The following is a 26,631-nucleotide window of genomic DNA, read 5'->3' on the forward strand; positions in this document are numbered from 1 at the left end:
GGGAGGCAGAGGGATGCGGTCAAGAGGCAAGGCCAGGGCGCAGCGCTCCCATGGGCTCAGCGTGCGCCCCAAAGGCTGTAGGATGTGGGTGGGGGGAGCGATGCGGAGGTAGCCTTGCCAGCCCTCCAGGATTGTCCTGGAGTTTCCAGGAAGGAGAGATTCATCTTTAAGTCAAGATTAGGTCATGTGATGAAACCTCCAGGAATACGTCCAACCCAAACTGGCGAGCCTGCGCGGAGGCTGGGGGAGGAAAGCTCGCAGCGGAGCAGTTTGGCGACGCTCCCTGAGCAGTGACAGGCCAGCAAGGCTGGAGCTGCCTAGCTCTCTCCTTCCCCAGCCAGTGACAGGCGAGTCCAGAGAAAGGAGCCTGCATGTGCCTGTTCGTGGCTCCACTCAGCCACTGCACTGCAGCGGAGGGGAGGAAACCGGGGGCCCCTGCCGCGCAGGGGGAAGGAAGCCAGGGGGCACAGCGGCTGGAAGGTGGATCCAGTGTGTTGGGGGGGTTGTTTTGCCTTGCGGGAGATGAACTTTCTCAATTAAAAGTGCCCGGAGCTGAGCTGTGAAAATGACGGTGGAATTTGAGGAGTGCATCAAGGATTCGCCCCGGTTCCGGTAAGGGATCACCCCCCGTGTGTGTGTGTGTGTCTGGGGGGGAAGGTGATGGATGTAGGCTGACCAGATGTCCCGATTTTATAGGGACAGTCCCGATTTTTGGGTCTTTTTCTTATATAGGCTCCTATTACCCCCCCCCCGTCCCGATTTTTCACATTTGCTGTCGGGTCACCCTAGATGGATGGAGGGGAGAGGAGCAGCCCTGGACCCTGCTGGGCTCCGTCTCCAGCCGCTAGGTGCATGCAGATGCCAGGCACACACATGCTGCCCCACCTGGCCAAGCCAGCATGGAAGGGCAGAAATGAGAGATGGGGAAAGAACCCATTGGATCATCCGTAGAATTGCCAGTGCTTCTGCAGAAACGCTGCAAGGGGGGGGGGGGGAAATAGGGTCCTGTCATTCATAGTCCCTGATTTCCACCCTGATAAGGACCGTGTGTTTCCCTCGGACTGCATCCTGCCTTGGCACGGCCCCTGCAAATGAGCAGCCGGCGGAGGAGAGGGGAGCTGAGGCGCGGAAAGGCTGCCGGAGGGGCGCCGCAAAGCTCCGCTCTTTCTAATCGCATTAGGGGGAGAGGGGGCGAAAGTGGCCTGTGTAATCCGGGCAGGGTGGGTGCGTGTCTGGGTATCTGCACATGGAGGGGGAGAAGGGGCAAGACTCGAGCACGAGGCAGATTGTTGGCTTCATTGTCAGGCTGGTGCATGGGTTAGAGCATGGGAGGCTGGGGGCAGAGGTGCCGGAACAATTGTTCTGGTGGGGGGTTGTAAACCCGGTATATGACGGAAACCACTTCAAACCAGGGGGTGCAGCCGCACCTCCAGCACCGTTAGTTCCAGCACTGTGGCTGGGGATGAGAAAGCCCTAAGGGATGCAGGGATGCCAGCGTGCCTCGGGACCACGGTCCCCTCTGCATGCCCTGCAGATCACTGTCAGCTGCATTGTGATCAAAGGCAAGGCAGGGCTCTGATTCCTTGTGGCTAGATGTTGCCTTGTGATCATCCACCCGCCAACGGAACAGACAAGTTCTGTGATTGACCACAGGCTAAATCCAGGCAGAGAGACCCTAACCGAGGCTGGATTGAAGTCTTGGGCCATGGAAATCCAGTTTTGTCAGACAAAGAACCGCTCGCATGGTTAGCCTTGTAACTCCAATGGGAGGTAATTAATCAGAGTTCAGACCCAAAACCAAAAACGTTTCCGTTCATTTTTTTCTTAATGATTTTTTGTTTTGACTGCCAAGGTCATCTGCTCTGTGTGTGCGTGTGTGAGAGAGAGAAGGGGGTGGGAGGTTACAAAGAGACGGCACATAAAGGATTCAATTACTATACCCCTATTCCGAGCGTTGATCCAGACAGTTCACAATTGATAAATGATTCTGTCAATCAAAAGAAAAAATAAGAAGTCAGCCCTTCTCCCCGAGGTTCTGGAAGGACGTGAAAGTAAGCGGCAGTATTTATACTAACCGAATCCAACCGAATGATCTGCAATAGGGAGCCCCATTTAATCAGGCAACGGCTGGGCTGATGGGTGAGATTTTTCAATTAGTTATAAGCTTTGCCCCCAGGTCTCGGTGATAAATGGCCAAGTACTATTGGCATGGCAGGTTTAGGCTCTGAATTACATGGCGAGGATTTTTGTTCTGTACATTCTGCCCTGTTCATTTTGCTTCCCAGTGCTGTTAAAAATCTTCAGCTCCCTCCTGCGTGTATCATTCGAAGAAAGGCTCACAGCCGCAGCTGGGGTAAACTGGTGTCAGTGGAGCAATGCAGATGTATCTCTGCTGAGGATCTATCCTAACGACATGGAATAATTGTCTATACTATCAAATTCAGTCCCTTTGGGGATTCTTACAAGGCATCCCAGGCTCTCAGAACAAAAGACTCCATCCTAGTCCTACGGTAATTCAATCAGGCTATTGTACAAATGCAAGAAACTGGGGTAAGGATTCCAGGGTTATGGATGCTGTTGCCCCATTGCACCAGAAGCTTGCTATCCTGGATAGATGCTGTAATAGAAAGATCAGACCCTCCAAGGCTAATAACCTTCTGCTGCGTCTCATACTGTACTTCAGTGCTGACAGAAGCCAGGAAAGACAATAGACGGCGAAAATGTGGTGGGTGGGCCACTAGTGCAGAAATAAGCCTGCAAATAGCAAGGTTCTCAAGGGGTTAGGATAGACAGTCACTGTAGTTGATTCTCAGTTATCCCTGTCTGCAAGGGCTTTTTGTTTATTAAAATGAGTGTTTCCCTTTAAATGCATTTTAAAAAAACCCAGTGGAATGTGCGATTCCTTAGAATGGCTGCAATAGTCCATTGGTGTGGATGCTGAGAATGCCTGTGTTTGTATGTGTAAATGTATATAGGGTGTGTGTGTGTGTGTGTGTGAATTTCCCTGTGTCTGTGGTGTGCTTGTGTTCAAGGGGATTACAAAGCGGTTTCTTTCCTCTCCCCCCCCCACCCCCATACAGTTTAAATGTAGCTGAGAGTTTAGGCCCCGTTCTCGGTTGTTCCAAACCCTGTTAGTAACATGCAATGTCAGGTCATACACTGTAATAGTCTGAGCCAATGTGAGATGACAGGGCAGGGCTGTTCCCTCCCCCGCTTGCATTCGACTCTCAGAAGTTTTTCCAGCAGCTAGAAGCGCGGAAAGGTTTTGCAGAGTGTGTGGGAGACTTGTTCCTCACACCTGAACGTACCTAGCATCAAACAATCAAGCCCAGCGGACTCCCCCCTCTCCCCCTTCATCGGGTCCCATTGTGCTGCAGAGCCTGCGAACTGTTCCATGGCATCTTTCCAGGGCAGTGACTTCATGGGCCAGATGTCTTGTTCCACATGGCAGTGACCCTTTCCAGCGTGACGTCAAGCTTGATTGAGGTGTTTATTTATTTATTTAGCATGTAGTGTGCGTGGGCTGTCGGCCAGGTTTCTTAGTATGCAGGCAGCATCCTTGCTGCCTGCTCTCCTCTGTCTGTAAAAACAAAATGGCTCTCAGAATACCCTGTTGGACCTTTATCAAGAGCCAGTGGTTTAAGCATGGAATTTGTCTTTTCCCACATGGCTGGACGCAGTCTGCTTGTTGCAGTGAGAGGGTGAGAGAGAGATGGTCGAAGAGGGAAGTTATTCCCTTCTGGAGCTGCAGCAGTTCCAGAAGGGAATAACTGACGTATATAAACTTCTAGTCACCCGAGTAAATCAAAAGGACAGTGACATACTCAAGCTTGGGGTAAAAAGAAACAAACCCTCTCCAAACCCGGTTAGGGTTTACACTATAGTCCCTCCTTGACACTTTTCCTCCTCCTTCCATCTATCTAACCAGGTCCTTAGATTACTAGTATGCGTTATTTTTATTACAATAGTGCCCAATGAGGATCAGGGCCCCACTATGCTAGGCACTTCACCAACACATCCTAAGAAACAGCTTACAGTGCCAAAGAGCTTACAGTCCAAATAGACAAGGGGTGGGCAAAAACTAGGCTTATTATTCCCATTTTACAGAGAGGGAAATGGAGATTAAGTGACTTGCCCAAGGTCACACAGGGGCTCTGTGGCAGAGAGAAGAATTTAACACCGATTTCCTGTCTCCCACTCCAGTGTCTGAACCAAACGACCATCATTCTGTTCCTATTGGACACCATCACCACAGTATCTGAATGTTAACCCCATAAGCACTTTTCTGCTCCCCAGTTCTGTTGACAATTGTACTCTATTTTATAACTGGTTTATGGCCCTCAACACTGATCCCTAAATCATTGCAAATCTTTTTCACGGTCATACATGAGGGAAAGAAACAACAGCTGCTTGGAAGATCTATGTATGCGGAACAGACCCTCATCATGAGGCATCCTATAATAAGGCTTCTAACAATACACTGCTTCTAGCCTCCTTTGGCAATCAAATCCAATTATACTTCACAATGCTCCACACCACCAACTCAATGCAACATTCGTCCGGCACCTTGCGCTTGATAGGGACCATCTGCTGAGAGGAAAATCCTTTTTTTTTTTTGCTGCTTTTTTCCCCACTTAAATATGTACAGATCTATAGATTGGTGGGTAAACCTTGTTCCTGTTAAGCATCTTGTGGAAACATGCACAGTCTCAAGTTCCAGTAAACAAACATAATTACCTTGAAAGACCAGTTTTTAGAGCATTTGCATGCAATCCCCAATAGATACTAATGCTTTCATCTATCTGGCATGCAGAGCCTTTTATTGCTTAACTAATACCGTCGCCTGTGAAATACAGGAAGAGATTTCTGACTTGTTACTGTCAATAAGGGAACCTCAAGAGGAAATGGGGCCCGGGTCGAGATTATATGAATGAAGGCCCCATTACCGCCCTCATCCATGCGGGTTTATAAAGTAACCATCTCAGACCAGTTCTGTCCTTGCTGTGACTCAGTGGGTTCACATCTCAGGGGCAGATCTGGCCCCTTTTTTAGGATTGATACCCACAGATCTATTGCCAAATCTTGAGGCTCATTCAGGCAAGACTCCCACTAGAGTATTAAGGGCCAAATTCTGCCACTCTTACTCATGCTGAGTAGTACCTTACTCTGGGAGCAATCCCATCCAGGTCAATGGGGCTACTTGCCAGGTGCTATTCAGTGTGAATAAAGGTGTCAAAGCATGGCCTTAATTTTGGGAGGCCCAGAGAAGAACCAAGGGGCAGGATCACTCCTTCCTGGGGCAAAAACCCATGAGGGGTCAGGGAAGGAAAGAACCACAAGGCATCTAAGGCTCCCTGATGGAGGCTTCCTGTAGTTTCTAGCCACGGGGTCAGGGTTTGCCCCTTGTAGACTAGGCTGTGGACTGTGAGAATCTGCTGGAGGTGTCGTGCTTCCTCGGCAGCTCTGGACATCGGGTGCTCACATGGTACACATTGGAGTCCTGCTGACAGGTAATTCCTCTGACTACAGTTACCCCAGAGACCCCCTAAAAAGAGAATCTCACCCCCAGGGAATAGGCACCCACTCCTCCCCAAACCCACCCAGTCCCTGGACCAGCACTGGGGAGAAAGGGAAAACAAATTCCATGAAGGCAGCAGTGCTCTCTTTCAGGACAGGATACACAAGACCCACATGCCATGTCATGCCACGCACACAGATCTGAGGAACGCCATTCCCCACCTCCCTGAAGCTTTGCAATCTCATGGCAGGCTTTGCAGGTGTGGCTTCTAAACCAACGCATTCCCCAGAGTAGCGCTGTCATCAGGCAGTGGCACTGGGGCACAAGCTAAAGTGTTTCCTTTGGAGGTATACAGCTACGGTTGGGTGTTAGTGCCGATCTCTTTAGAAAAAAGGACTCATCCATCTCACTCCAACTCCATGCAAATGCAGGAGAAACACCACCGTTCTTGCAAAAAGTACCTAATAGGTTGTTCCAAACAAAGGAGAGTTAAAATCCATCAGTCAGAAGATGCTGTCAGGTATTTCAGAGTCTTGGGCAAGTGCACTGATCATTTTCAGCTCCCGCTGTAACAAGCTATTTCAGATTAATGGCTGGTCTACACCTGGGTCTTTTTGTACCAGAGCACACTGGTTTAAACTGCACTTACACTGATCTCGCTTATTATTGTAATTTACTAAATTAAACCAGTTTGGAGTAAGTGGGATAAGTATAGTTTAAATCGATTTAAGTGTGCCCATGTTAGGAGTTTGCACTGGTATAAATGGTGCAGCCTTTAACTCAAGATATGATTTTTACCCAATTTAGTTAAATCGTCGCAAAAACCTGTATGGACGCTCTTATTTCAGTTTAAATTGACGTAGTTTAAACTGAGTCGTTGAAACCAAAATAAGAGGGGCCACAAAGCGGGTTTGAAACCTGCTTAACTAAAGCAGTTCAAATGTGCGTGTAGACAAGATCTGCATTGATTTGAAATTAATTGAGTTACACCAGTGCAAGGTTTCATATACAGACAAGCCCTCTGATGGCGCAACGACCTCATGCTTGCAAAGAGATCCAACCGCACAGAGCTCCATGCAGAATCGGGGCGTAATTTGTAAAGTTTTCATTATTGGCTGGCGTATTTGCAGGAAGGAGGAGATTTCATCACACATTGCATTTCTAAAGCAGTGATCCCCTTAGCATGTACATGGACAAAGGGGAAACCAAGGTCCAATCCTAGGGTGACCAGATGTCCCGATTTTATAGGGACAGTCCCGATTTTTGGGTCTTTTTCTTATATAGCCTCCTATTACCTCCCACTCCCTGTCCCAATTTTTCACCCTTGCTGTCTGGTCACCCTAATCAATCCTATGGCTGCTGCAGGTGCTGAACTCTCAGCAGAAATGATTAAAATCTAAAATACCACAGTATCAACTACAGAATTCTCTTTCCTCCCAACTTTCAGGAGACCCGACTTTCCCCTTTCCACCCATCAGGCCAGAAAGCCTATGTAAATATCACGGCCAGTCAATCAATAAAGGTCTGTTGGACCAAATTCCAGAGTCAACAGCCTTCCTTGGGGAGCAGCACGCATTTCAAATCCAGGGATTGTAACTTGAGTGCCCCAGGTGATCTCAACTGCTGGGATAAGGTACAGAGAGGTGGGTCTCTGGTAGCCAGACCATGAACCCAAACCATGTAGCTTAAAGCTAGCACTTTGAAACTTCATTACTAAAATAACTGGCAGCTGGTGCAGTGGCTGGGGCACGGGCGAGTGCGCCCCCTCTGGGAAACCCAGCCTCCTTAGCGGGGCATCCCGCACTAGTTGAAGTTGCCGCACAGTCTTTGGTGTTTATGGTGTCATGGAGGACAAAAGTACTCTACAGCCTCAAGCAATCACTGCAAACCTTTGAGAGACTCCTTTCAAGGCAATGAGCTTTGCAGTGCATCGGGAGCAGTGTTGCGACTGAACCTTGTGTTCTCATATTGATGCCTGGGCAGGACTCTCGTTCCCCTAATGGGAATTGTGTATGTGCATGGCGAATCTGCAGTGACTGCTTCAGGATCTGAACTACTTTTGCCATGTAAGAGAAAATCCTGGGCTTTAGGTAGCCCTGACTTCTAGGTATGTATCAATGCTTGTTACTGTATCTATATATTATGGGATAGATTCTGCCCCCAAATACATACACCTATTTCTTAACAAGTTCAGTGAGCATGCCAGGCATATAGAATTTGGCCCTACATAGGTATGAGATGAATTTTGTCCAGTGCTTAGGGCACTAATCTGGGACTTGGGAGAACCCTGCCCCAGCACAGGCTTCCTGTGTGACCATGGGGAACTCATGGAACCTCTCCGTGCCTCAGTTTCCCCTCTGTACATTGGGGATATTAGCACTGCCCTGCCTCACAGGGGCATTGTGCTGATAAATACATTAAAGATTGTTATGGACTCAGATGCTATGGGACCGTCTAAGTACCATAGATAGCATGTATACTTGATGTTTCCAGGGGGTTAGTGGAAGCCCCAGGGTGATAATTCCTGTGGATTGGGGCTCTGTTGCACCTTGGAGGCGCAGTCCAGCAGCCTCATGACTCGCAACCTTAGAGAGAGAGTTTTTCTAGGAGATCTTTTTCAAATGAGTCAGAATCAGACTAACCTGGGTCATAAAATTCAGGCCTGGATCTGGCCTTTACCAATGTTGTTCTAGGGCCTGGGGAATCTGGATCCAGCATTCATGGTTGGGTCCATCTCTAGTCAAAATGGTGTATTCTCCCTCCACCTGCCACCTTCTAGGGCAGCTACAATGTTTGTGCTGGTTATGTGATGCGTGGAACGTAAATGTAACATCACCACCCTCAGGGTTTCCTCTCCAAGGGAGGTGGATTCGCAGCTCAGCTGGTCCCATGGCAGGTGAATTGTATTCGCAATAGATCAGACTGGGACTCTCATCTGATGCAGCCAGGTGGTCCCCGCCCCCCATTGGACTGCCATAGAAGGTGGCACATGAGGGTAGCATTCGTCTCTGCTGAGGTTCACTATTCTCAGAGCTGCCATTTGCATCCTGCAGTGCACTGGAAAAGCAAAGGCCTTCAGTCTATATTATCATAGGCCAGATCCTGAGGTCCTTATTCAGTGCTTACTCAAGCAAAATCCCATTGACATTAGAGCGAGGACTGGGTGAAAACTCAGCAGGGAGCTTTGGATTTACCCCTACAAATGTAGATTCACCCCGAGTACTCTGTAAGCTGTTCCCTCTGTAGGTCCCTGAAATTTTAAGTGCCCAAACATGCTAGACCTAAGGGTTTGGGACCTGTATAACCTAAGAACCCCATGATCCATCCCAACACTCCAGATCCACATGGGGAGCTTCTGTTCCCAGGTCCTGAGATTAAACTCTCTAGGCCTGGGAACAGGGCATTTGCCATGCAAGGTCTTTAACTGTAAAACTCACTGCTTCTCACAGGAGCCTGCGAATGTGGGTTTAATGTTGCCTGTGTACCACACCATTAATTGTGGTATTTCCTAACTTCGGAACATTTGACTTTGCAATCTTAATCATGTTCTTTTAATGTAAAGTGTTTGTGTGCAATAGCACATACGTTGATGGAGACATCAGCTAGGTTTAAAGTGTGAACTGGACTTAATTCTAGGGTGTTGCCTTCTGGATCAGCTTGTTAGCTGGAGCTGGGTGGTTTTGTTTTTAGTAGCTGTCCCTCTCAGTTATATCTTTCTGTGGGTTGGGATGTACGTGGTGAATTTAATTGATCACTTGGGCTATGTAGCAAGCGAAGACAAAGTCTCTCGTGGCCGGGATATTCTTCTCTCCTTAGTTTTCCCTGGAACCAAGTCCCAGCAGATGGTGTAATGTACGTGCAAGGAGGGAGCCGCACAGTTTGAATGATTTCACAGGAGGAGGTTTTGGCTATTGCCTGCTGAGGGCGTGAGGCTGGGTTGCTTTCCCAGAAAGCCAGAGACTGACAGAGCTGGGAACTGTCAACTTTGTTTTATGGGGTGGCCAAAAGCCACAGAGCAAGCAAAGATCAGGATGGGGGCTAGTTTGCAAGTAGCCAATTTCCTAACTGCAACAAGGAAATGTAAGTAGGTTGCAAGTTTGAAGATGGAGGTTGCTAAAAGGAAAAAAAAAAAAAAAAAAAAAAAGAACAGTAAAAACCAGAGCTGATGAGGTTAATCAGACCCAGAGGTGATGAGTTTGGGAGGCTCTGAAGTTAACTTATCTCTGCTATTGAAACCATGTGTGTTTCAGTGATCCCTCTTTAGAGGCTGCTACATGGCTTGATAATTACACTTTACACATTATCCTGGCACCATGCAAGGGCGCCGAGTTCCAGTCTTTGTCCCTCGAAGGACTGCAGAAAGCCAAGTGTGTACAGAGAGCAACGGTTCAATGAAACTTCATTTTGCAGAATATCATTCATGCGTAGCTTGGGCTCCTTCTTGCTCCCACTGAACTCAGAGCCTCGTTGTAGCCTAATGGGCTCCATGGGGTTAAATAACACTGTGGGTCTGACGCTGCTGTCAGTCACACCAGCGAAAGGCTGGAATAATTCCCTGGAAGCTAGTAGAGTGCCAGAGGCTGATTCCAGCCAGTGGTTCCGGTGACGTAGCTGCCGTTAAGCTGGGCACTTTACGCAGTTTGGTGCTGTTGGCAGGGCAGTTTGGGTTTGCAGAATCATCGCAGGGCAAAGAACCGAAGCTCTGCCTCCTCTGGGTGAGCGCCGAGCACGGCTCCCTCAGGGGGCTGGCTAAACTCCACGGGGGCTGCTATTAGTGCTGGTCGGTGAAGCGCCAACAGCCCAGGCCACGTTCTAGGGTGAGCCGCACCAGCAACGAGTTGAGGCGGCCCCGTCTCTCCACCTTGGAAAGCAGATGAAAAGCGCCGGAGCTGTAACGAGGCTGCAGCTGCTGGAGCTCAAGATGGGTGTTAATGGGGTAGCTGGTGAACCCAAAGGAGGGGCTGGGTTGTTGGGGATGCAGGGACAGCATCAAGGCTGAGAGGTATCATCAGAGCTACAAGCTGAACATTGGGTCCCGGCGCCATGGGGAAGGGGGACTGTTACAAGGCCAGGACGGTGGACCTGTGCAGGGGCAGTGTCTGCCCATGCCATGCCTGGCTCTATAGCGGATGCTAGCTCTCTGTCTTCTACACCCTGGTGTTCACCCATTTTCCTTAATAATAAATAATATCTGTCTTTCCTTTTCCTTCACACGTGCCTGCTCCCCCAAACCAATGAAAAGGGAGTGACAATTTTCTGGAGCCCTACAGTTTTACTAAAAAGTGCCCTTTAAACGCTGGTTTCGCAATGCTACGACATGTCAGCTGTTGAATTCTTTTTATGAAGAAGGGAGACTGGCGGAACGATCGGTTTTCTCGTTCCCAGGCGCTGCCTGTGCTTAGACCTCCAGACGGCAGCTGCCTTTGTGGGGCTGAAATGTGATTATTCTGCGGCTGTGTGGGTAATGTTAAGGGGCTGGATATCGGAGACAAAGAAACAAGGACTCGGAAACTTCACTGAGCTCCAAGAGGAGAAAAAGCAACAGGGGTGTGTTTCAGGGAGAGGCCCAGGGTGCTTGATTCCTTGCTGGTTTTCGCTGCATCCCTGGTGCTATATTCAGAGTCGGATTGTCATCAGCCCCGTTGCTGAGCAGTTTGTTGCATACTCAGCAGCGGTTGGTTCCTGGTGCGGTTAATGTGGTTTCCCTGGTGTCTGAGGTTGGGTTCCTCTCTTTGCAAAGCTTGTTTGAAACACAGGGTGGGTGGGAGGGGGCTTCTTGCTAGACTCCAATGGTCAAATCCAGCCCTCTGCTACTGCATTCTAGCTCGCTCACTGCAGTAGAGTTGCCCTGGAGTAACGGACCAAATTCTGCTCTCTTTTACACCCAAAGTGATCTGTAGTTCCCAACTTTGGGGAGGGCATAAACCACCACCAATGTAATGGACAGAGGCCTTGGCTTGCCAGAGTCCTTCTATCCAGTCCTTCCCACACCACGGAACAGGTCAGCGTCTGCTCTGCTGAAGTTCGTGCAGCTTGCCTGGTTCCAAACAGGTCTCTCCCTTGCACGGCCGGGAGTTGGGGCAGCAATGCTCCATGGCAGGGGAGGGCATGTGTGACTGACTGGGCAGCTGTAGCGCACCAGGACCCAGCGCAGAGTGTTAGATTGCAGCCCTTAGCCGCAGCCCCGAGCCAAGATGCACCCCCCCAGGGCAAGCTTGGGGATGGATTGTGCAAGCTGCAATAGCCAAAGGGGCAATGCAGGCTACCTCCCTCTCTGTGGGCCACATAGGGGTATGCCTTCACCTCGCCTCTGGTCCCTTTCTGGTGATTTGGGGGCACATGAACGGAGAGAACAAGGGTAGTGATGGCCCCTGAGGTCTACAAGGAGGATGGGAGCAGGATCCCTTTTTCCTCAGCGTGTCCCATCCAAACGGAGGGCTGGAGTGGCCCTGGGTCCAGACCGGGCTGTCCACAACAGCAGCCACCCCACCCGTCACCACTGGTCACAAACCAGTGAGGGGAAAGCACCTGGGTAGATGCTGCACCCAACGTGAGCTGCTCGGGAGAGGAAATCAGGGCTGCTCTTCCTGTCCGGACTGAGGAGAAGAGGGGTGTGAACGCCGATGTCCCTGCGCTCCTAGTGGTGGCTCAGCATGTGGTCTGTTATAGGGTTACACACCCATTGGCTTCACTCACTGTAGTTTTTACATGGGCTGAGAATTGAGATGAAAGTGGATCTGGCCCCAATTCACAGTGACCGTGCCTCTGAGCAGGTGGCTGCCAGGGCAGAGAAGAGGGGAAACTGCAGGACTTCCGAGTGGTAACTTCCCACGCGCCTGCAAGAGCCGATTGCTCCTCTGAGCCGCTGTCCCCGAAAGGAGGCAGGATCATTGTTCCGACCTAGACCTCCTGGCAAAATGTTCCCTTCTGCTGGCACAGCAAGTTCTGACATATGGGGGAGCTTTTGTTTGCTGTAAAGCTGCCGAGTCCCCTTTTATCTTTGCCCCAGTTGTCTCCTCCAGCCTCCTATTTCACGCTGGAAGGAAGAGGTTTTGATTTGTTTTTACTGCAGGGAGAAGGACCTGGGGGAAATAATTGAAAGGGGCTGTGCTCTAGGGAGTTCCACCAGAAACTGGACAACATGGGCTCGTGCAGCCAGTTTCTGTAGCCCAGGCACCACCACTACCACCCACACCCTTGTTGACAGTCTCAGCAGCGGGCCCACGCTGCACGGAGTCTCAGCTCCAGAGGTGGGTCATATCCGCTCCCAGCTGAGCCTCATTAGAGGGTTATCTCATCCCTACTTCCTGCCATGACACTCAAGTCCAAGCCAGAACTCAGGGGGAAGTTTGGGTGTTGACACTAGACAGCACAATATGTTAACCAGCCAGAGAGAACAAGAGGGTGTGTCACTTAGGTCCTGCCTCTTAACTGCAAGAGATGCTAGGTGGGGAAGCGTACTCTACTGCTGTGTCTAATCTGGGGGTAAGTGGGGACCTATGACCATCTGTCTGGCGCATTTAACCAGCACTTAATTTACTAAGGGGGACACACACCCATACACCCTCCCCTCGGACCCCCCCACTAATCACTCTAGTATAGTTAATGGATGGTGTGTAGAATGAGAGCAAGGAACAGCTAAGAGGCAAAGCTGGGATAATACAGTATATTTATTACAATGGGTTAAAGGAGTGATGTCAGAATTCATGGGTGGCACCATCCCAGAGTGAAATGCTCATTCATTCCCCAAATAAGCATCGAGCGACACAGTCTAAACAGATTATATAATATCAGAGTGAGATAATCCCCTCCCAGCATACACACAGTCTGCCGCATCGTACTAGTGCGCGACTTGATAGTTTCTAATAAAAAAAATATGGTAATTATCACTCATGGAAACAGCATGTGACCTATGTGCAGGAGACTGGGCGATCCCAGCTCTCTGTGCGTACACATACAGGAGAGTAGTTCTTCTAGCTGTGTGTGTAGTTTCTGAAAACAAAGACAAGACAGCTGTAGGTAGGTATGTGTGAATATACACAGCCCCATCATATATAAATACTAGTACAAACAGACTGTAGTGTCTTTCAACGTCCAGCATCAATGGAGTGTAGACACATGTACTGAAAAATAGGCAGGTGTAATAGGAAATATTGGCAGCACTGACTGTAGGAAGGTACCCGATCAGGCTGCAAATACATTTCACTGCATGTGGACATTTTATGTGCAGGTGTTCTTTGTAAAATTAAGATTATATTACATGTCCGGTATAATTTCTCTACGCACCTGGAGAGCTGCTGTGATCGCTTCTTTGCCTCTAGGACACAGGTAAAACCTTAAGCTGTTCACACACATACACACGTCCTGCTTTGGGGCCCCTTTATAGCCCTGTGCTCTACAGTGCTACTTTTTTAAAGCCCAACCCCTTTCTGCGGCCCTAGCTCTGCTGGGGTAGTACAGCCCTGCGTGTAATTGCTTTAGCAGAAACCAGCCATCTAAGCATGCCGGAGTTGTTCCAGCATCAGTGAACCAGAGCTCTTTCCCACAGCTTGCTCTGTCTGCCAACATTGCCCCTCTTTGTCCGCCCTGTTAAACCCTCTTTTGGCAGGAAGTACGGGTTTGTCCCTGCACTGTGACCCAGCCGGAGGATGTAGGAAACAACCTATGTGAGAGCCCTGAGAGAGCAGGAGGCCCCCAGCCTCCCCTCCTTGCCACTTCCTCCCTGTTCTCCTTGCACTGCCTGAGTTTGGAGGGGGCTTCAAGAGTTGAAGAGGAGGGGGTTGCATCTGTGTTTAGGGGACGAGGCGTCAAACAGATTCAGGGAAAGGCCTCTGCTTTAACTATTCTAAGCTTGCGACACACAGGTCTGCTAGAGCAAGGCTAGACTCACATCCCCAGCCAATTCTCTTAATGGAGTGCTGGTCCCAGCTGCTGGAAATGCTAAGAAACAGAAGAAAGATCAAACAAGCATCTAGCTTGTACCAACTGCCACTCAAGACTGGTTCCATATATTTGGGATATTGTTCAAAGTAGCTTGATGGATGCAGGAGTCCTTACTCATTGATCTAATAGAAGTTTTGCCTGGGTAAGGCTGGAGTAAAACCCTTGGTAAGGATTTGACTCTGGGTGAGTTGTGGGGCAGCCCGTTGTCCTGATATTTAAGAAGAACAATGTCATTTGAAGACACTAATCTCTCAAGGGCTATCCTTCATAAAGGTAATAGAGTTGATGTAATATACTTAGACATCTGTAAGTTGTTTGACTTAGTACCACATGACGTTTAGATTAAAAACTGGAATGATATAAAGTTAATGGCACACATGGAATGGATTAAAACCTGGCTAACTGATAGGTCTTCACAATGTAAATGTAGAATCGTCATCTAGAGGGGTCTGTTTCCAGTGGGTCCCGCAGGGATCGGTTCTTGGCCCTACACTATTTAGCATCTTTATCAATTACCTGGAAGAAAATATATAATCACTGATAAAGTTTGCAGATGACAGAAAAAGTGGGGGGAGTGGCAAATAGTGAAGATGACAGGTTACGGATTCAGAGCGATCTAGATTGCTCGGTAAACTGGGTGCCAGCAAACAATGCATTTTATTTAGTATGGCTTAATGGAAGTGTATACATCTAGAACCAAAGAATGTAGGCCATACTTATAGGATGGAGGACTATCTTGGGAAGCAGCGACACTGAAGATTTAGGGGTGTGGTGGATAGTCACCTGAACAGCAACTCCCAGTGTGATACTGGCCAAGACAGAATGCGATCCTGGGATGCATAAATGGGAGAATCCCAAGTAAGAGCACAGAGGTTATTGGGCACTGTGATACCAGTGCTGGAATCCTGTGTCCAGTTCTGGTGCCTACAATTCCAGAAGGATGTTGATAAATGGGAGAGAGTGTTCAGAGAAGAGCCCTGAGACTAAATAAAAGGATTAGAAAACACCTGCCTTATAAATGATAGACTCAAGGAGTTCTGTTTATTTGGTTTAACAAAAAAGGTTAAGGGGTGACTTGATTACAGTTTGTAAATACCTGTAAGGGGAACAGGTATTTAATAGTGGTCTCTTCAATTTAACAGAGAAATGGCTGGAATGAAGCTAGACAAATACAGATTAAACAAAAAATTACATCTTATTGCCAAACAGTGAGCGATTAACCATTGGAACAATTTACCCAGGGCCCCGGTGGATTCTCCATCACGACCATTTTTAATCAAGAAGGGTTTTTTTTCCCTAAAAGTTCTGCTCTAAGGATTGTTTTATGGAAGTTCTCCGGCCTTTGCTCTGCAGAAAGTCAGACGACATGATCACAATGGTCCCGTCTGTCCTTAGACTATGAACAACAATGATAGCAAGATGTCCATTTCATGGACGGATGCAAGTGTAAGGTCTCGACTGTGCAGATGGCCTTTGGGAACATACGTACTACAGCAAGCTTAGGACCTGATCCAAAGTCAGTGGGAAGATTGTCGGGGTCTGGCTCAGGCCCTTATTTGTTAGGGGGAGAGGGATTTGGACTGCCTGGCTGCAGAACGCAGGAGCTTTCCCTTCTAGATCACCAAGACGCACACACAACTACACACCCGAGCCTGTGTGTTATCTCCAGGCTGCAACAGGCCCACAATCCCCCAAGACCATTGCCTACTACTTAGCATATGTTCATTAGCCCAAAGGGAGGAGGTAGACAGAGAGACCGGACAAGGCCCAAAGAACAAAGGATCTGCCTCTTGCCATGGGAATGTTGTTCCCAGGCATTCCCCCCCCCCCCCAACATGCATGGCATGGGTCCCCAGCCCCCCCTCCCCCCCCCCCCCCCAGAGTGACACTGGAAAAGGACAGCACATCAGAGCGCTATAAGCCCTCAACCCAGCCCGAGGAGAAAAGCACAAGCTAGAATCTGGCAAAGAGAAGTGGGGGGAGGGATGGGAAATGGAAGTTGGGTTAAACAAATAAACTGGGGAAGCAGCAGTGAAACGCCAGCCTGGCTCTGGCCTGATGGAGCTAGGAATGGAGGAAGTGCCCTGTGAGAAGGGTCCCGACCTCTCCCACTGCTGAGGGAGCAGAGTTTGGAGTTCAACCGCCCCCAGCCCTCCGCACCTGCAAACCACTGAGGGGGCTGCTCCAAACCCAGCTCGGAGACAGGGCGCAGGTGACGGCCACTTCAGGAGGAACGCGGGCGACTAGCCAAGTTCCAGTAGCCAAATGGGAAGCGAGAGAGGGCGGAGTATCAATGAGCCCCTCGGGATTGAGCCCTGTGGTTGTGACCCTTGACTGCAGGCACAAAGTTCTTCTTCGCATGCCGAGGCCTTACCACTACAATGCCGGCTTTATTCCCCTGTGCCTGGGAAGCGCCTGGGCCACATCCTCTGGCATAGAAAACCCATTCATTTTCACGTCAGCCAGCCCTCGTCCAAACTTCCTGCCCCGGGATTTCCCTGATGGTTTTATTGTCTGGCCCGGCTTGGGAGCTTTTAAGCCCACGTCTGCCCCCGTTTCATAAGGCAGGCCGTCCCCTTTCCTGAGCAAGGCCCAGGTACATAAATGTTCAGAGTTGGAGTGTAACAAACTGGCTTTGAGTGATGCTGCCTGTTAGCGGATGGCCCCACAACTAGGGTGAGGGGTCATTTACTGGTACCAGCCAGAGCGATGTCCTTTAGCCGGATGGGTAGAGATGCGAATTTCTGAAGCTGAAGGATGGCGGTTCTAATCCTGGCTCCCTAGCTGTACCCGAGAGCGACGTTCACCAAGCAGCTTGTGCCTAGCATGTCATCTGAAGCCCAGGGCTTGGGTACAAGGGCAGGAATTCCTGAGCACTGTTTTGCATTTCCGTCACTCAGTCACATCACAGATCCAGGGCTTTGGGGACCTGGGGAAAAGCACAGAACTAGACAATGGGAAGGAGCAAGCTTCCCTACTCAGTAGCCCTGTGAGAGTTAAAATAAAAAAAAAAAAAAATCAGATGGTTGGTGTCCGGCTACCAGTGTCTCCCCCTCCTCTGCAACAAGCTCATCTGTGTTTCACCTAGTAGGCGATCGCCCATCCTCCCTTCCGTGGCAGCCGTGGAGCTGGCAGAAGATGCAGCTGCAGCCTGTTGGAAAGGGCCCTGTGCATTACTCTGTCGTGTTGCTAGAGCTTTGAGAGCATCATTCCCAGGGGGTTAGTCGGCCTGTCTCCTGCCGCAGAGGGCGAGACGGGGGCTGGGCTTAGCAACCAGCAGCGCAGGACCAGCCTTTCACAAAGAGACAAACAGAGCAGAGAGGCTGGGCGGGCAGCGCTGTCAGAGGGATTGGGGCAGCTTGGCGCAAGGCTTTTGTTAAATCCATTCTGCTTTTCAAAGAAGAGCCGTCTAGCCTCCTCCGAGGAGAGGCACGACCAGGGAGCATTTCCTGCTGGAGCGCCGTGAATAGAGTCTGCTATTTTCATGGATCCAAATGTTCCCTGCACTTCCTGTGTCCCAGATGCCACGGCACAAGCCTCCGTGCACGAGACCCGGGGCGTGAAACGGATTCTGTAGAGAACTAGGACCAGTCGGGCCAGTTGCACTCTCCAAGCTAAATTGAAGCGTAAAGAATAAAGAAACCGCCCCAGTGGTGGGGAGAATGCACAGAGAGGCTTTACAACAAACTCCTGCTGATGGGGTTGGTTTGGGAATCGATGGGCCTGTCTGTGGGTAAGTTTCGGCTGGCCCCAGTGAGATCATTGCTGTGGAATTTGTCAGAGGATGAGCTAGCGCCAAGGGCTTGAATTAGGCAGGTTCATTCTCTCACTTCCTGCTCTATGGGGGTTCCCCTCGGCAGGCCTGGCTCAGCAAAAAGGAACAGCCAGAAACAATATTTGCACATGGGGAAAAAGCCATCCTTGTATCTGCCTCCACATCATAGGCAGCTTCAAGGAGCTTCTACCAGACTCCTCCTCAGGCCTAGAGAGGGTGTGGCCACCACAGCTGCCTCTTCACACTGAACCTGCTTCACCTTATGACTGGTGTCTGGGGACTTCCCCTTCCAGCGGTCAGCAGCTGGGGGCAAGAGGCATAGGCCATCCTTAAGCTAAGCAGCTGTCTCCGGTTGCCTTAGTTCCATGAACTGCACTGGATTAGGCTGCCAGAACTGGAAAGTACTCGGCTACCCTTGCGAGTACAAACCCGCCCTGTAGATTTCAGTCTCTAGAGCCGCTAACCTGCCTTGTAATCTTTTCCTAGGAGATTGGAAGACAGGACCTGGTGCACATTAACAACAGGGATGAACAGCATTAGATGTTAACCACATAGTTGCAACGCTGTGCTGTTTAACAGCACTGCAACGGTGCACAAGGATTTTAGGACAGAAGTACAGGAGAATATTGCATCCACCTGGGAGCATTTGAGGGTGGTATATATGTAATTACCAGAAATGGAACCTGGCAGCTCTTCAGCAGAGGCTGCTAGGTCGGTGCTGGAAGTGTTTGGATCTTGCTAGTGATTTTTTGGATCTCAACCCATTTGGGACCTAAATAGAGTTATAGCACCTAGAACTCGAGTAGTGAGCAGTTAGTTCAGTAACCCACGGTGCCAGCCAGCGCTCCTCTCTCCTTGTCTATCCCCTGCCGCTGTACCGATTTATCAGCATCACTGCTCTCAGCTGGCCTTTGAAGGGCGCAGTGTGAGAAATCAGGCACCAGCATGCTAGCAGATAGAGGACTTCTAAGTTAATTGAAGGCAGGACAAGATCAATGTTGAACAAGAAGAGTGATACCCTTGCTGCTTCGGTGAGCAGAGCAGCCATTCTGGGGATAGCTCCCCCCTCCCGCACAAAGCTAACCCGGATAAACGCTATGACCATGACTGCACGCACACGAGCCAATGGAACAGCAGAGCTCTTGGAGGCACTCGCTGGATTTCTGCGACAGAAGCACACGGTCATGGAGATTTCACCAGTAATTTACATTGGCATCCGGATACTGCTCATTGGACACCACTGAAAGGTCTGCTGACCTGGACTGGACTTCAACCAGTAGCCTCACAGGGAAGAGTGCGCTCTATTTTATTACCAGTCCCCCAAGTTTAATTTGTCAAATGGGCCATTCTCTCCCCCACACAAGCTGGTTTTTCGGGAAATCAAAGGATTAAAGCAACCATGGCATTGTTGAGCATCTTTCCTTTTCTTTCAAGCTCTCGGAAGCTGCTCGTATTCGGAGGGAAAAGGGGGAAATGGGTTGGGTTTATTGTGCCAGAAGCTGCAGCGAGTTTCATCCCAGAGTCAGGAAGACGAGTGGACAAAACTAAAGTGACTCAGAATCCTCCTTGCCAGGGTTTCCTCTTTGCTTTGTGTAGGTGTTGTGATCTGCAGCTTGGTCAGGGTTTGAAGGCGAGAGACCCAGCCGTTAGAAAGAATGCTAGTCTAGCTCCACTGGAGTTTGGCTGGGGGTAGGGATGGAAAGATGAAGCGGGGAGGGGGAAGAAACACACACACACACACACACACACACACACAGAACAAGAGATCAATCTTTCATCTTTAAGCTTCTAAAGATAAGACCTGTGTTCTCAAAATTGTGGCAGTAGGAATCACAACAAGCCAGGATTCATCTACATAATAATGCTCCACATTTACATTCCCAAAGCACTTTACAAAACATCAGTGAGTTAGGGGCTAACTGTAGAAGGCAATTAACGTGTCCTCAATGCCCACTGACTATAATGAGACCTGAGGATGCTCATTTCCCCTCAGAACCAGCCCAGCAATCCTCACACTAACCCTGGGAGGTAGGTAGGAGAGTGTTTTCATCCCTATTTTACTAGCTGAGGTCAAGTGAAATGGTGAAAGGGGCAGGGCTCGGCTCGGGGCCCCAGGCACAAGCCCAGACCTTGCAGTCTCTCTGTAAAGAGTTGGTTGGTTGGTTCAGGGTGAAAGATTTGGCTACAGGATACAAGCAGCAGTGACCCTCTCCCCAGGTCAAATGCCCCTTTCTTATCAAAGCTCATAGGATGCTCAAGTTGGATTGAGCTCCCTCTGCATCTTAGAGCCTCTCCAGACAGGGGTTTCTGCTCAAGGGGAAAAACATCCCTTCCCATTTCAAGGTATCCGAGCATCTCTTTCAGCACTTGGTAGTGTCTAACGCACACAGACGAGCAGTGCTAAAGAACCCAGCCCTCTCCGCTTGCTGGGTGGTTTTAGGTCACTTGGATTCATTTGCATGCACTATCGTTGCTGATTTGAGACTACAAGACATTTTACAGGCCTCCAGCCAGTTCTGCTGGCCCCTTTATGACTTAAGGCCAGTTTCAGCTTTCCGCCAGACCCTCTCAATCTGCAGTAACAGGTGCAAGGAGTTTCCTGAAGCAGAGTATACATGATTCAGCTACCTTCCTTCCAACAGTCTGGTTACCATTGGGATAGGAGTCTCCTCTCTAGGCTACTGGCTCTAATCAAGCCCAGGTGGATTGTGATCAAAAGCGGCTGCCACCTGACGTCAGTCTGGTGACCTGGGTGAGATGAGGAGGCCGGCCTAGTCCAGATTCGAGGGGATGGGGATCCACCTGACAACAGCACCATCACGACTGGCTCTATGGAGCTCTCAGAAGGCAGGCTCAGGATTGAATGGATGGAGTAATTCGGGCTCTTCCTTCTGCTGTCACAGTTGGGCTTTAGCGGTGAAATAAGCGCTAGGCAGTGGACTAGAACTTAGATTAGAAGCGGACACCCGTGGTGCTCTCTGTAAGGGGCTGTGGAGGGGAAGGGGGCGTTTCATGTAACTGCCATCTGATAAATGCTCGAGACCATCAGGCAAGCACTTGCCCATTAGCTGCAAGTGGAGCATTTCTTGCTGGCCAGGACAGGAGGAGCGGAGCAGAGATGAGGTTGCCAGGCCAGCTAGTGAGCAGAAGGAATTGCTACACCAACAGGCCACACCCACTCCACTCATTCACCCATGTGCTGGAATCAAAGGGAAGCGACTTCCCTCCTAGGCTCTCAGACAATGAGATTTTTTTTTCGGGTCAATAAATAGATACCTAAAAATAACTGTTAATCACTCCAGCCCTTGCACCACTGTTCACAAGCTATGTGAGCTCTCTGCAATTTTCCTCCGAGAAAGCACTGCTGAGACCTTGAGGCACATTTAAAGAGCCTGCAGTCCCCAGCAAGAGGAGAACTTCTTGCTTCCAGAGATGTGAGCGTTTGCCATGTTTCTGGGTTTACGGTGTGCTCCCAGGGTCTGCATGGCTTAGATTTGGGATAGCAATCCCGAAGGACTTGTTCCAGCCACTCTAGTAGCAGCATTACTTCTTTCGCATGGTAGCGGCACGCTATAGGTCTTAAAAAAATTTGTGGGCAAATTTTTAGTCCTCTAAGAAGGAAGATTCTGGCCAGAGCATGGACTGGAGCAGTGTGTGCCCTGGCAGCCCAGATATTGGTCTTGGCCCTCCCCTAGCTCTGCAAATATGCCACATTCTTAGCTTGAGCAGCCCCCACTGATCTAGTCACTCTGGGCTCCTGCTGGTGCCATAGGGAAGTGTTTTGGAATGGCCCATTGGGGCTTGGGGGAGGCCAACCACTAAACCAATTTTTGCTTGAGTTTAAAAAAAAATAAAATAAAAAAGCAGAATTTGAGTCCATGTTTCCAGAGGTGAGAGGCAGGTGAAGTAACACCACACACCAGCCATTCCCCTGCCCAGGACCCTCTAAAGCAGGGGTTCTCAAACTGGGGGTCGGGACCCCTTAGGGGGTCATGAGGTTATTACAGGGGGGGGGGGGGGAGGGTCATGAACTGACAGCCTCCACCGCAAACCCTGCTTTGCCTCCAGCATTTATAATAGTGTTAAATATATCTATAAAAAAAAGTGTTTAATTTATATGTGAAAGGGGTCACCAGTACAAGAGTTTGAGAACCACTGGTCTACAGTCTGGTTAGCCAGTCTATTTGCTTATCTTATTCATGCAGTAGCTTCCCAAAATATATCCATCAGGTCAAGTGCTGCTCTTGCCCAGCCTTCAGAATGAGACATACGCTCACCCTTCGAAAGCAGGAAGGGTCACGTGGCTTGGAGGAGGAAGCCTCCTGAGAAGTTGAGTGATTAAGTTGCCCCAGTCACAGATGCACTAGACACTCGTTTGTTCCCTTTGGGGTGGAGGCTGAGAGTCAAGCTGCTCTTCTTCCGTCTGCAACCCCTTTGACTGTGCCCGTAATGAGTAGGTTCGGTTAGCGGGGCAGGCATTTCATCTGAGCGCCTCCCAAGGGGCTTGTGTGCACAGGTAGGTTTTTAAGGAAGCTTGATCGTTTTCTGACCGACACATCTGAGTATTCAGATTGACGCAAGGCCAGTCTGACGACTCTTCTCTTCCCTTCCCGCCCCCCTCCCCCCCCCCCCCCCCCCCCCCCCGACTCTCACCCTCCTGTGGGAAGTGACAACTAGCTGGTTGCATTTGGAGGACGGTGGGCTACCAGCCCTGGTGGAGCCAGGCTAGAATTAGGGCTGGCTCCAGGTACCAGCTTAACAAGCAGGTGCTTGGGGCGGCCAAGGGAGAGGGGCGGCACCTGCGGCAATTCGGGGGCGACAGGTCCCTCACTCCCTCTAGGAGCGAAGGACCTACCGCTGAACTGCCACCGCCGATCGCGGCTTTTTTTTTTTTGGCGCGCTTGGGGCGGCAGAAATGCTGGAGCTGGCCCTGCTTCGTAGGGTTTATCCTAGCCAAGTTCAGGTATTTTACTGAACGCTGCAAAAGCCTTTACATGCTTTGAATGCGAGGAGGAGTGTAAGTCTGGCAGAAATGGTCAGTGATTGTGTGCATGCATGTGTGACATGTGTCATGTGGTGTGGGTGTGCATAAGAGTGAATGCATGAGAGGGCATGTGTTCAATGAGTGAGTGGGAATGAGAAAACATATACGCATGCGAGTGGCTGGCTGGTTCCTGGGGGAAGATGCCATTTTTAAACCACTGAAAATGCTGTTTTAATGTCAGCTGAATGTTAAATACCATGCTGCAAGAAAAGAGTTATTCAGGATGCTTCACGTTTTCCCACCCTAAGCACACACGCGTCTCCTCTCTGGAGGGCTATAAAGCGAACTGCCACATCAGTGCATGTGTCCCAAGGATGTGCCCGTATACACAGGAACCCGCTTATGTGCAAAGCATTGTGGGCATTTTCACACCAGCTGAAGCTGCACAGAGGGTTGCTGCAGGGTTTCTTCACCTGTGGAAATATTTACTGGCAGGCCTGTGTTTTGGGGTTGGTTACCTAGATGCAGTTTGACAAAAGTGGTGGCTAAGCAGAACACCAGGCACAGCAAAAGTGCTCGAACACATGAGAGCCAGAGGAGGCAAAGGGATACATTTCACTAGCAATGAATCCCAAGAAGCAGCGATGCTATTAAGGGGAAAAGGCACAAGTGTCACAATACTTATCTGATCAGTGCATCAAAGGAAAAGGAAGAACAGGGAGCACAAAGTGGTAGATGCTTTGCTACTTATCGGTAATGGTATTTTGCCCTTCTATAGCATCTTGCATCCAAGATCTGACAACTCTACAGACACTCAGTAGCCTTCATAACACACGCTGGGAGATAATGAAGTACTGTTATCCCCATTTTACAGATGAGGAAAGAGATTATGGGCCTAATTCTTCAATACTTTCGTTAAGTAGTACATCATGTGAGTAGCAACAGAGGGTCCTGTGGCACCTTTGAGACTAACAGAAGTACTGGGAGCATAAGCTTTTGTGGGTAAGAACCTCACTTCTTCAGATGCAAATAATGGAAATCTCCAGAGGCAGGTATAAATCAGTATGGAGTTAACGAGGTTAGTTCAATCAGGCATGTGAGTAGTATCATTGACATCAATGAGCCAATGTATGTTCTAGTCAATGCGAGTAGAGGTTGCAGAATTAGGCTGTTTGTGACATGCCACCGGTCATACAGAGCTAAGACTAAATTTCAGTTCTACCCACTTCAATACCCTCTGTTCTAAAATGACCGCACTCCCTGTCAGAGCCAGGAACAGAGAGCCCAGGGGACCTGCCTTCAAGCCATCTGTTCTAGCTACTAGATGAAGATCCACCTCACCAATGAAGGTTTATGGTGGATGATGCTCTTACGTAGCATTGCCTCTCTATGTCCAGGATAGGGAGTTAAAACATCCAAGAAGAGACAGCCCTCTTTGGATCAGTTCTTGGTTTTCCAAGAGGTCCAGTGTATGTTGAGAAAGGATTTGGGGAGGGTTTCATCTATTCCATGTTAAATTTCAGCCAGGCAAGATGTAGCCAATGAATGTATATAATTCTTTACCTGCATACTGACTCCATGTACGCAGAGGTGGGCAAAAAGCATTGATGCATTTTGCTTCAAAAATTAGGCCTGTTTTCCAGGCTAAAATTGAACTATTCCTTTACAAGAGTTTTATCTGTGTGGAAATGTGCAAACTGGCAGGACTTTGCACATTGCAGTCAGGAAGTTACTGCGCTCACAAGATTTTCTTCAACAGATGTGAAGTTTCAAGGCAGGAAAAGAAGACAAAAATGTTCCTAAAACAACATTAAAAAAGTCTAAGCCAGAGCTTATTAACTGCACGTTCCCAGAGATTTTGGACAATGTTTATCTCCGCTGGTGTGTGGAATCTAACTAGGGAAAATGCCATGGCTCTTGGGTGGCTAGAACGGAGGCAGGGGTAGTACCTCTTTCTAGCCTTTGAGACTCACATCACCTATTACATTCAGAAGCTGGAAAATACAAAAACCAGATTCCCAGTTGAGGTTCATCTCCCCAGATTCCCATGTGCTGCAATATGTGGCTATTGAGATTTGGGAAGTGATCTTCAGCTGCCTTATGGGATGTTCTGCCATTCTTGCTAACCCCTAGCATCCCACAAAGGAGCAATTGTATAGAGCACTGTTTATTGTCCATCCTCAGGGGGAGATCCCTAACAACCCTTTGCACTTGAGTAATCAAAATACCTAGGGTCCAAAGAATTAAGGAGAAAGCTATACCTTCTCATAAAGCTGTTTTAATACACCTTTAGCCCTGACCTGCAGCACCTCTTTCTATTGCAGTACTAGGACCTCCCCTGACCTCTTTCAATGCACTTCAATCCTGACCTGTACAAAACCCACCCCAAACCCTCCTGTATTTCAGATATAGGCTACTCCAAGGCTTTAGCGATGCACCTCAACCCTGACTTGAAGCACACCCCCCTGTTATTGCAGTCCCATGCCTCCTCCTGAGCTCTGCCAGCGCACCTCAGTCTCCTGTGATTCTAGTCCTGGATCTCACCCAATAGCTCTTTCCTTCCAACTCTCTCTCTCAATTTACATCATGGGAGGGGGAAGGGAAGTCAGGTGGCTTTTCAGTGTCTGACTAATAGCATCTTCCACCTAACTGAAGAGCTCAGTGCACAGATGGGTTTCGTGACTCAGAAGAAGGCGGATTTCTCAACTCTAAGGATCCTTAGGAATTCTCTGTATTTAATAATCCAACTATGTGTGTTCAAAGCCTATGCACACCTTGATTGAGCCTATGACTGTTACTTTGATGGGCACATCCAAAATGCCTCAAGACAAATAGATGGGAAAGGCAGAGTGCTCACCATCCTGAGGAGGACTTCCAACTTTCTCTTAAACTGTTTCAGCCACCTGTGGGCTCTTAAAGATACCCACAGGTTACTGAGCTTGGTGTAGGACCTCCTGGGTGAATTTCTACAGATTAGGTTATGCAGGAGGTCAGACTAAGTGACCACAATGATCCCATCTAGCTTTAAGCTACATGAACTGGTTAAATCTACTTCTTGAGAAGTGGAGTTGGGGGATGATTACACTCTTGACCGCACAGGTAAATTGTGCATTAACATACACACACCACACAAAAGTGGAGATGCATCCCTGGCTGAGGAGTTAGAATCAGGGAATAGATAGGAGGTTTGGGAAGAGGAAAGGTTGCCAGGACGCTCTTCCCCTGCCCAAGAGCAACTAGTGATTTTTGGTTGCCCAACTTGAGATCCCTTTTAAAGAGGCTCAAATTTCAGAGGGCAGGTGATCAGCACTGGCTGAAATCCAGGGCTCTCAGTTTAGGCACTCAGAAAAATTGCTAGTCCTTTTTAGAAATCTTGGCCTTCATCCGTGACCCTTAGAACATAAGGACGGT

At 49.2% G+C, this 26,631-nt stretch overlaps 1 protein-coding gene across 4 annotated transcripts in view; it reads left to right on the top strand.

Moving 5' to 3' along the window:
• The first annotated feature begins 275 nt into the window (after positions 1 to 275).
• ACAP3 (ArfGAP with coiled-coil, ankyrin repeat and PH domains 3) overlaps positions 276 to 26,631 on the top strand; it is a 167,750-nt gene continuing 141,394 nt past the window's right edge. For all 4 annotated transcript variants that reach the window (XM_034753170.1, XM_034753171.1, XM_034753172.1 and 1 more), the window contains exon 1: positions 276 to 612. In XM_034753170.1, coding sequence (XP_034609061.1) covers positions 566 to 612 — 47 coding nt within the window. In that variant the 5' untranslated portion in view covers positions 276 to 565. The remainder of the gene's footprint in view (positions 613 to 26,631) is intronic.

Source organism: Trachemys scripta, chromosome 19, assembly GCF_013100865.1.
Source record: "Trachemys scripta elegans isolate TJP31775 chromosome 19, CAS_Tse_1.0, whole genome shotgun sequence".
NCBI lineage: Eukaryota > Metazoa > Chordata > Testudines > Emydidae > Trachemys > Trachemys scripta.